Genomic DNA, 12,304 nt, shown 5'->3' with positions numbered 1-12,304 from the left:
ACTCTGTAGTCACTCTGGTATGACAACAGCTGTCATTAAGATAGAAATTAAAGAAGTTCTTAATAAGTGACGGAAAATAACTGTGTTTAAGACCAACCTGAGCGAAAGGCACACAGAAAATGAAAAAGTTTCAGCACAGATTGAACCAGAATGGAGCATTTCTTAATTGTTGTAACGCTCTCTATTTTGGCCAAGGTCTCACACACCATTCTTACGGAGGAGCCAGCAGGTAACATAAATCAGTATGTGGCTTGTCCTGATCTTGAGGGGAATGCACTCACAGTTTGAGAATACAGGTAAGACAGTACAGGTGAGTCATGGCCTCAAATTGCACCATTCACAGCAGTGATGGACCTGGGCTCTTAACAATGATAAGAACTAGAATTAGAAGACAGGGCCCTGGGCACTTGGAAGGCTTATGCAGCAGTTCAAGACAAAGCTCCCAGTGCACATATGGTTGGAGCTACAGAGATGCAGCATCAGACTTACCAAGTATCTCAGCCCCAACCTGCAAGGAGGTCAACCTACCTTATTAAAATGACATATATAGAGTTTTGTTAATATGTGGCTGCTTCATTAAAAAACCAATACTGAAAAATAGTATAGGCACTGAAAACTTATACTTCATTTACATTCACATGAATTAAATACATTTTTTAAGTTTCAATGTTAGCTTATTATTATTTGCCTTTTAGAAAAATGTTTATTTTTGAAATGATTCATGAAGAGTGCTGGATTTAAGAGTCTACTGTGAGCTTTGCTTCTTTACAAAACATTCTTATGTGCTGTCTTTGACACAGATCCATGCAAAATAATTTTAGTGTTATACAATTCTAAAACAAAATGTGAACAACATTTATTTAGGATTTAAAATACAGACTCTCATGCTACCCTCTTTAAAATGACTGAAAAATCGTAATTGATTTGCTTACTTAAATAGGTTATAAATATAATAACAAAAGCACCTTAATTTCTAATCACTTGTAATTGGTGCTTTTTAAAATGTGCTTCTTTTAATATGTTACCTATACATTGAGTTATACAAGCTTTTTAAGCTTTGGCAAGGTTTATAAGGAAAACATTAATTTGAATGAAAGGAAATATTGAGACTGTAAACTTTTTCACCACAAATTTCACCTGGTAAATGTCAATTTGTACAACGAAATGTTTTCAGAGGGAAAAAAAATTCACATAGCAGAAATAAATAAATATCAACACACTCCCTATGAATCCCATTGCTGTGCAGAGTTAACTGGAAAAATTTAATTATCAATGGCATTCTGTGCTGAAAGCATCTAACACTTTGATTTCATGCTTGTAATTCAGACATTAGCATTCAGATCAACCCACAACTTGCAATTTGGTATTTACTGAATGAATACCAATTAAATTGTTCCAAATAATCATTTTCATTTCCTGTAGCATGTCTGCCTAAAACCTAAGATTCCCATTGGATTTAAGATCATTTGAGATGTTAGGATTTTACATTTTCTAGAGAGAATTGTTGCTTTTGAAGTAATAATAAATCTCATTTTTCTATTGTTAAAAGCAAGTTCTCACTCTGCTGGTCATTGTCTTCATGTCTATACAAAAAAAGGTTAGTAACTGATACCACAGGCCACAGATCTGAAGTCAACATACACTGCAATTTAGTAGTTTGTGAAAAGTGACCACACCCCACCCTATGCCCTGATGCACAAGCATGCATTTTCTTTATTTCAAAATAATAGATAAACAGACTTTTCAGGAAAGGATTGGGATTTAGATCAGATGGGAGAAACAAAAGTGAGATTTCAGGAACCAAAGAAATCAAGGAAAGAAGTAGAAGAAAAAACAAACAAACAAAAATCCTAAGAGATGATGGGAAGAGAAAAGCATGATAGTACATGTATCCCAATGCTCTCTAGTATCACATAGGAGGTGATAATTTCAGTAATTTTATTACATTGTTCTTCTCTCTCAAATTTTAACATTAAAAGAAAAATTCTCAAGATGTAAATTCTGAAGTTATATGGAGACAAAATTAACAGCCAAAATTTGACTTATCTGGAAGCTCCTATTTATGAGGTATGTGTATGCAATTTATAAAAATTATTTCAGAGAGCATCTCTTTTTAACTAAAAAAGTTGTAGAAGTTTTACTATCCAGTTATATCTCTTTGACAAGTGAACAGGACTAGAATGTCTTCATAAAACCATAGTGGCATAGAAGGTTAAATTATAAAGATTCTTTCCATCACCTGACACCAAAAATGAAAAGAAGGCATTTAAAAGAACATTCTCAGAATATATGGTTTGAATATGCTTAGCTTACAATATATTTAAGTATCTTCAGTTGATAAGGATATTGTCCTGGGATTTTTAACCCCGGAATGTTATTTTCTATCAATCGCAAACATTTGTTAAGCATCTTATATTTTCCAACCACAAGAGATACTGGACATAAAATGGTAAGAAAGGAAAATTGAAACTTTGTTATATACGATAAAAATTTGGCAGGAAACACTGATAATTAAAGAAGCATTATATATTTTATAATTTTTTCCATCACTGAGAAACATAAAGCTTGGGCATCTCCCATTAATTCAGATAAACTTCAAGAAAACGTCATAAAAGAGCTTCAATCTAAAAGTCGAGACTCAAAGGATAAGCAGGAGAGAAAGGTGAGGAATTTAGATTTAAAAAAAACTTAACATGAGAATCATTTTACAAATGTAAAGAAATTAATCATACAAGTCATATTGAATGTGATCCTTACATTTTGCATTTTGTGTTAAATTTTTTTGCCTCTTTTTAAATTCCTTAATTTTTGTGACTTTCGTTTTAAAAACTACACACATTCATTTTGAAAATTTAAACCATAGCAGAAAGTATAAGAAAGTTAAAAGAAAAATCCTATATCCTTATAGAATCACTTGATATATTCTTATCTATATCTCTATAGAAACATAGAAGTATAGAAAGACAGATGAACAGGTAAGTGGAAATAATCTGAACAGATTTTAATCATGTATATATGTGGTAATTTTATCTAAATGTATCATATTTGTTGTTGATAAAACTAAAAAAATAAAGATTAGAAACTTGCTAAATTTAAAGTAACCATTCACACAAAAGAGAAAGTAATGGCTAAAATATTTTTCTATAGTTAATCCAAAATATCTTTACAAATGAAGAAAGTGTCATCTTAATGTCTTATTAAACTATTATCCTACTTCAAACAGTAATTTAAAATTCACAATAGAAATGAGCAAATTATCATAATTCTATTTGAGTTTTTAGTTTGATTACAATTTTTATATATCTAGGTTAATGACTTCTAGAACTTCATACAAATAATATTACAAAGGTTAAGGATGTGGGCTCTGGAACCAACCAATTTGCCTAGGTCCAGATCTGAGCTCTGCTTCTTACTAATCGTAGACTTTGGATAAACTAAGGCTTATCTTTCCATCTAATCTTTCTGTGCCTCAGTTTCTTTTAACATTAAAAGAATGTTATATTTATTCTCTGTAAAATGAGAATAATACCTACCATAGAAGGTTGTTGTGCAAAATTAAACAATTTATTACACATAAAGCAATAAAAAAATTGGCTGGCAAAGAAGGTAAACATTAAATAAGTATTAACTGTAATTACTATTATGATGACATTTTAGGATCTCTTTGGGAACAGAGCATTCATGTCTGCTGCCACAAGTAAACTGATTTATCTCTTACCTCAAATCTTTTATCAAGACTTCTTTATTTTCCTTAATTTTATTTCTTAATTTTGTAGAGTTTGTCCTAAGGTAATTTTTTCAAGGAGACCTCACATGTGTCACACTCCCTACGTGTATTCATTTTTGAGGTTATCAGTTGATGGCTTTCATACATAACTGACCATCTTGAGTGGTATAAAACCAATGTCACAGAGCCTTTCCTGCAGAACTATTATTCTCCTAAAGACCATCAGAAGTCGTTGATTCTCAATTAGTGCAGTATGACAACTGGCTTTCTCTCACACCTTTACCCCAGCTTCTAAGTGGAAACCTCCCTTGGCTAGGTGTCTTCACCACGAACAATAAAAATGAGGTCTCTGCCTCTGCTTGGATAAATCTTCAACTACACTTCTGATAAAATGAAGTGTGAGATGGGGTTTCCCAGAGCCAGATCCAATGAGTAGCTGTTGCATATACCACTGCTTCTCATAACGTATTTTTTTTTCCTTTACCTTTTTTTTTCTTATTTTTGTAATACATGTTTAATACTACATAGGTAGCATACTTTCTAAGTTCTTGTATATCTGAAAATAACTACATTATCCTCATAATTCAGTGAGGGCTTAAATTCTATTAAAGTTTAGGTTCTAAATCAATTTTTCTTGGAAACTTGTGAACTGTGTTTTAGAAACTTTTAACTCAGATGAGAACATGGATATCAGATTGATTCTTATTCATTTGTAGGTAATGCCTTTATTTTTTCCTGAAGTTTTAGCACAGCTTACAGTAGATAAGTGGATAGTTAAGATAGATATACTTAGCTGTTTTACTTTTTTTGCAAATTCCTTAACTACTTTGTGCCTCAAAGTTTCTTCATCTATAAAATAAGGACAATAGAACTTATCTTATAAGCTGTTAAAGGTTAAATTAGTTAATACATGTGCTCAGAAAAGTGCCTAACACATAGGAAATCCTTGAAATGTTAGCCATTATTCTCAGTATTTGATGTTTGAAAATAACTGTACATTATTGTCGTATTTCAAAAATTGCTTATTTGTTGCAGAATTTTAATTCAAAACCATGTTTCTTAGATTTTTATATTAATAATAATTACATAATTATTATTTATATATATTCAATAACCATATTCTGCTTTTCCTCAATTTGAATTCAGCTTACTTGGTTAATTAACTGCCTAAAACTTGGCTGCTCACGTATGCAAAATTGAGTTGGGACAAATAGTTTTCTATTTGTTCTAGTGTGAAACAAGCCTGGGGACTGTTAGTCAGTTGCCAGATCTTTAGACAAATGCACTTTCTATCGTTCATTTGTAATATAAGCAAAACAAATGTGACCAAACAAAACTAGTAATCAAATATCATGATGGTGCTATACTGCTAGACCATATGTTATAATACTTTCTCCAAACTACAGTACTTAGCTTCTCACTGTCCACTTCCCAAGTAGCTCTTTGCCTTAAGAGTCAATTCAGTAAATTGAGTTCAAGAACTTAAGCATCCAGTATTCAATAAGTATTAATCAAAGATGCACAAGAAAATCCCAAGTACTTTTGAATTAAGCATGCTAATAATGTTTAACTAGATCATATTTTAAACAATAAATAAATAGGTTCATTTTCTCCTTAAATAAGACTGAGGAGGTAAAATAAATTTTTTTACACTGGACTAAAACACAAAATATCCACTAACCTAATATAGCTCTTTGCTTTACAACTCTACAAAATAATATGAAAATACATAATACATATTCAAATAAAAAATTTGAATCAAAGTAGGTGCAAAAAAAATCTACTAGTGTAAAATTAGAAACACCAAATGCATTATAAATTAGAGTACTTACTATTGGTTAGAATATGCTGATAATTAAGCTAAAGTCATGCACTTAATTACCAGATGGACCAGTTGTCTCTGCTTTGTTCCAGAGACACAGGCTGAATCACAATTTCCAGCTGTCTTGGAACTGTGCACTACTGAGCTGGAGGGGCACACAGCCGACATGTGGGAAGATTAGTCCAATTCCATTACAATGACAGGAAAAGCAATTCTGAGCACATTCCCTACAGGAAGGGGTCAGTAGCCTCATTTTTATTTCAGTTTGGCACTGAGCACGGTGTCTTTTATAGACGAATGCTTAATGACAGTCCTTTTTAATGTTCATAATGTTGAAGACAAGATACATTTTAAAACCATACAACAGCTTTCCAAACAGGTAATATTAAGATTGTGAGATCCATGAACAACAGAGCCATTTCATCAAATATTAGTTCCTGAATCATTTGGGGCTTAAAATTTAATGTATGTATTAAAAGTTCTGATTTGGTAAAGCAACGATAGACTTGCTCTATGAAACAACTTAACAGCAATTAATTATGACTAATTTCACCACAATGGAATATATATATATGTGTGTATATATACATATATACCATTATACATACATAGATACAAATATATACACATATTTACAAATATACATATAAAAATATGTACATATATACACACACATATATATACATACATATATATACATATATATATAATGGAATATCACTCAGTCATAAAAAAGAATGAAATCTTGCCATTTGTGGCAACATGGCTGAACCCAGAGGGTATTAAGTTAAGTGCGACAGAGAAAGACAAATAATGTATGATTTCACTTATATGTGGAATCGAAAAAAACAAAACAAATATATGAAAACAAACAGGTGGTTGCCAGAGGGGAGGGGATCTGGGGACTGTACGAAATAGATGAGAAGAATTAAGAGGTACAAACTTACAGTTGCAAAATAAATGAGTCGTGGGAATGAAATGTACAGCATGGGGAATATAGTCAATAATAATGTAGTATCTTTGTAGGATGATGATGGCGGTCAAAAGGTACAAACTTGCAGTTATAAGATGAATAAGTACCACGGATGTAATGTAAATCAGGATTAATATCAACACAATTAACACTGCTCTGTTATATATGAAAACTGTTAAGAGAATAAACCCTGAGTTCCCATCACAAGGAAATTTTTTCTTTTATTTTATATTTATATGAGATGATAGCCACTAAACTTATCATGGCAATTATTTCATGATGTATATAAGCAAATCATTATCCTATACACCTTACATTTGTATAATGCTGTATGTCAATTATTCCCCAATAAAACTGGAAGGAAAAAAAAAAGTAGTCAGTCCCCTGTCTGCTGCCTAGAATCATTTTTAGGCATCCTGATTCAGTTTCATAGTATTATTAACAAATTACTATGCTTAAACATTTTAGAGTAAATCTCTTTTTGCAGGTTCACGTGATAATTCAATCATCTTGTATAAAGAGGACTTCTGAAATTAAAATTTTTGGAGTGTTCACACCATATGCCATGCCCTCTGCTAGATAGACATTTTATAAACATATCCAATTTAATCCTCATTTGAAAAAACACAAACAACAAAAATCTTATAGGGTGATTAATATTGTACTCATTTAATGATGTGGAAAACAAGGCTAGATAAATAAGTAATTTGCCCAAGGCCTCCAAATTCAGTATAGCCTTGAGTTTTAAACAAACAGTGTACATGTAAACGTTCATGACTTATCATTGCCAGAGACTGCTTATTGTTCCACAGCATCGCATTTTTCTTTTTCTTGGTAGTATAATATTCAACTGGGTATTTGTTGCCCCGACAGACTACATTTTTTGCAGATTCCCTGCAGCTATTGTGTGGGTATATGACCAAATCTAGCCGAAGTTATGCACACAATTTCTGGGTTGTGCCTTATATTCTTCTTTCCTAAGGATGGAGTTAGGATGTAATGGCAAGAGCAAAGCAGCCATACTAAACCACAGAAACCCTGTTTTGAGAATGGCTGAAAACAAGATATAAGCAAACTTTGTCTCCAACAGTATTAAGCTGATGGAACAATCTTGGAACAATCTTGAACAATCTTGGGGCTTAAAATTTAATGTATGTATTAAAAGTTCTGATTTGGTAAAGCAATGATAGACTTGCTCTATGAAACAACTTAACAGCAATTAATTATGACTAATTTCACCACAATGGAATATATATGTGTTTCTATTTGTGTAAGTTCTTGTATCTTTGTGTATATTTGTCTTTTATAATATGTGTAGTGTAACTCTTTGGTAAAATAGCCTGATGATACAGCATAAGTAATGTATCATTGTTCATATTTTTCTTGTAGGTAACCCAACCATCAATGGTGAATTTGAATAAGACTTATTCTACCTTACTATGATTATCATGATTTATGAAGACATTTCGCTTGTAATGCTAGAGAAGAATACACAAAGAAATCAAACTTCAGTTTTTCCATCCTTGATATTATAATTTTAAAACATATTAATGTAAATGTATTGAGTACGTGTGATTAAAAACAATAACATTTTATGTACCTAAACTAACTCTATATTATAATTGCACGTTAAAAGGTAGACTCATATCCACGTATTGGTGACAGTTTTAACATTAGATAGTATCTGTCAAAACTACCACTCAAATGTCTAAAGTTTAAACATACATACACACAACAACAACAAAGTAACTATAATTGCAAATAAAACAAAAAGTGAAACACAAATGATTAAAGTGACAAATAAACTGCATAATAGAAATTACATATAGATCATGAAAGCCCTTTATCTAGCACAGCACTGTGGCATAAGAAAGTGGCAAAATTTGTGTAGTTGTTTCCTTTGAAAATAAAAATTACTCAAGAAATAGATGTATAGGCAGAAAGTAATAGCAAATAGAGAGCCCATTGTGGGTAGTTCACTGTGATGAGGATGCCTCCAGAACCAAAGTACTGGACTAAGTGTTATCATACAAAAATAATCTGTCCTTACTTTTGCATTAAAATTTCGATTACCTCTTTAGCAAATTTACTTTAACAGACTCCCATATTATTTAGACTCATTTATTTTACTTTTTGTAATTTTCCAGTAATTGAGAAAGTAGCATGTGCATAGGTATATAAAAATTTTAATTTTAAATAATACTTTTCCTTAAGTAAAATGAGAAAATTCCTAAATTATCTAAATTATGTATCTTAAAATTAAGAACTTTTTGTGACATTAGAAGAGAAGGCATTACTGTTAGTATTTCAAATTTATGCAGTTAGATATTTACTAGGTAAATAATAAAAACAATTTGTGAAGAGTAAAAAAAAATTAAATGATAAGATGGCATTGTGTCCATTTTAAAGGGGTATTTTATGTTTAAAGGCATGGAATATCCTAAAATGTGTGCTTTTTAAATATAAAAGTATGGAATAAAACATATTTCAAATCCATTTAAAAGAGGTATTAATTGCATACTACTTAGGTGTAATAGTTGTTATATTGCTGTACCTACAACTATATTTACATACATATATCTATAGCTATACTTTAATCTAAAAATAGTATTGTACTAGTGATGAAGGCATTCTTCCTATTGCAGTACTTCCTAATTAGCTTTTTCTCTTTCTCAGTAGGTCGAATCCAGGTCAGAGCACAAATACACATAATTAAGTTGAAAAACAGACATATCATTCTACATCATTTTTTGATTTTCACATTTTTTTTTTCTCTAGTAAGGCTCTGCATGAATCCATATGGGCAGTGCATCATTTCTCATTCCAAAAGAAGAAATACTGCTCAACATCACTAATCATTAGACAAATGCAAATCAAAACTACAATGAGGTATCACCTCACACCAGTCAGAATGGCCACCATCAAAAAATCTACAAACGATAAACGCTGGAGAGGGTGTGGAGAAAAGGGAACCCTCTTGCACTCTTGGTGGGAATGTAAATTGATACAGCCACTATGGAGAACAGTATGGAGGTTCCTTAAAAAACTAAAAATAGAACTACCATATGACCCAGCAATCCCACTACTGGGCATATACCCTGAGAAAACCATAATTCAAAAAGAGTCATGTACCACAGTGTTCATTGCAGCTCTATTTACAAAATAGTCAGGACATGGAAGCAACCTAAGTGTTCATCAACAGAGGAATGGATAAAGAAGATGTGGCACATATATACAATGGAATATTACTCAGCCATAAAAAGAAATGAAATTGAGTTACTTGTAGTGAGATGGATGGACCTAGAGTCTGTCATACAGAGTGAAGTCAGAAAGAGAAAAACAAATACCGTATGCTAACACATATATATGGTATCTAAAAAAAAAAAATGGTTATGAAGAACCCAGGGGCAGGACAGGAATAAAGACGCAGATGTAGAGAATGGACTTGAGGACACGGGGAGGGGGAAGGGTAAGCTGTGACAAAGTGAGAGAGTGGCATGGACATATATACACTACCAAATGTAAAATAGCTAGCTAGTGGGAAGCAGCTGCATGGCACAGGGAGATCAGCTCGGTGTTTTGTGACCACCTACAATGGTAGGATAGGGAGGGTGGGAGGGAGATGGGAGAGGGAGGAGATATGGGAACATATGTATATGTATAGCTGATTCACTTTGTTATACAGCAGAAACTAACACACCATTGTAAAGCAATTATACTCCAATAAAGATGTCTAAAAAAAATTAAAAACTAGTTAATAAAAAAAAAAATCTGTTTTCTATAATAAAGCAACGTACCAGTTGCCTCCCACTGTCCTGTCTGCCCTCGCTTTCTGCCTGGATGCCTGAGAGAACATCGGGGGAGGAGGGGCAGGCAGACAGGGACGGGCAGGGACAGTGTTCTCAACAGCAGTTCTGCTTTGAAGATTATGGAAAGATGAGGGCACTCCCATGCCAGCAGTTTGAAGGAAAAATTATTGTTTGACAACTGTGGCCTGCAGTACAAATTCTTGTGATCTGGTTGTTTACAGCATTTAGGAAAACCTCAGAGCTGCAGTAAATATCAATACCAAATGGTTGACGTGCTTTCTTGTTTTTTTCCTTAAGACTGAAGTAAGGATTTTACTTCTATTTCTATAGGTGACCATTACTTTTTATAGTGAATATTTATCTATTCATTTACTGTAGCCAAATCTTAATTAAAGTGGTTTATTATATGTTTTTGTAGAACTATAATTAAAACAAAACATAATAAAAATGCTGATATGTATGATCTTACCAGGTGAAGATAAGGCATAGTAATGTAGATATTAAAATCAAAACTTGATTAAACATTGCAGACTGTGTACGCTGAATGGCTCTGTGCAGATCATTCTGAAATAATACAGAACAAGCATATTTTAAATTTTGATAGATACTACATATTCATGAGTTTTGTTACATTTATTACTATGTATTACATTTCAACTATCTTGTGCATACTCAACACACATACTTTAAATGGATATAGCAGCATATTTTCGTTTTTGCCTTGGTCTATATAACCTTACTGTAACATTCATATTACCAAGATAATACTATGGGAGACCACCAAAGCACCAAATTTTAGTTTACTCGCCTTACAAACATCTGTAGAGTTGTTACACTGACTCCCCAAAAGCCCTCCACGGTGAGTATGCTCTCTTGTGGAAAATTCTAATTTTAAAAGATCAGAAAATAATATGTTCAATTAAGGGGAAAGTAATAGATGGATCAAACTACAACCATATCTCATTCTCTGAATCAGGAAAAATAACATGAATTATGCCAGGTGATTTATCATAAAAATAAAAAATTATATAGCCAATGAACATTTTTAGATTAATTTCATTCATATTAAGAGAAATGTGAATTCAAGATATAATTTTATTTTCCAATTGAAAAACATTGAAAATAATAATACCCACTGTTATTTAATATGCAAAAAACAAGCACTCATATATAATACTGCTCATGTAATTTGTTATAAATTTCTTGAAAGTAATTTGGTAATACAAGTCAAAATTCACAAAGGTATGCCCTTTCTACATCATGGTTTCATTCATTTAATTAGTATTTACCCCATAACATAATTTCTAAAAGCTAACCACATGAAAATTATGAGATGGAAATCAAATACTTATGTATGTTCATCTTTATTACAAAATTATAAGATTTATTACGTGAAATAATGAATGTCCATTACTATTAAAGTAACTAAAAATGCAATAGAAAAATGGTTAAATAAATTGATCAAAACTAGATAGCAGATTTAATGCATCCATTAAAAATGGTTTGAACAGGAATATTTAATGACATAGGAACCTGTCCACCACATACTATTATATGACAAAAAATTTAAATTATAAAATTAAACATACTATTTTGTGTGTGTGTGTTTTCATAGAAAATATTAGAAGAATATAAGTTATTACTAGTGCTTAGTCTGTGTGGAAGGTTTGTAGTTTTGCATAATGTTTTATTTTATGGTTTCCTGTTGTATAAATTTTTTATAGTAACATTTTAACAGTCTGCATATCAGGACTGCGTGAGATAGATAACTTCATCAATACAAGCAAAGTCTCAATGAGTCATAGTTTATCTTTCTCTACCACACATTTAACCAAAACTGTAACAAAAACAAACTAAGTTGACTAGAATTTCACCTCGCAGCTCTTACTTTCTTCTAACAGAGGTGTTAATGAACAGAAAAATAAATTAAAATTTAGCAACCAGGAAGAGGAGAAGTAAAATATAGAGCTATG

The 12,304-nt window shown here is 31.8% G+C and overlaps 1 protein-coding gene across 2 annotated transcripts in view; it reads right to left on the bottom strand.

Annotated features, from left to right (window-relative positions):
* KCNT2 (potassium sodium-activated channel subfamily T member 2) overlaps nt 1-12,304 on the bottom strand; it is a 369,346-nt gene that overhangs the window by 209,563 nt on the left and 147,479 nt on the right. For both annotated transcript variants that reach the window (XM_082654683.1, XM_082654684.1), the window contains exon 8: nt 10,801-10,895. In XM_082654683.1, the coding sequence (XP_082510809.1) occupies nt 10,801-10,895 (95 nt within the window). The remainder of the gene's footprint in view (nt 1-10,800; nt 10,896-12,304) is intronic.

Source organism: Grampus griseus (genome assembly GCF_964374135.1).
Source record: "Grampus griseus genome assembly, chromosome: 1".
NCBI lineage: Eukaryota > Metazoa > Chordata > Mammalia > Artiodactyla > Delphinidae > Grampus > Grampus griseus.
This window is presented reverse-complemented; position numbering and strand designations above follow the sequence as displayed.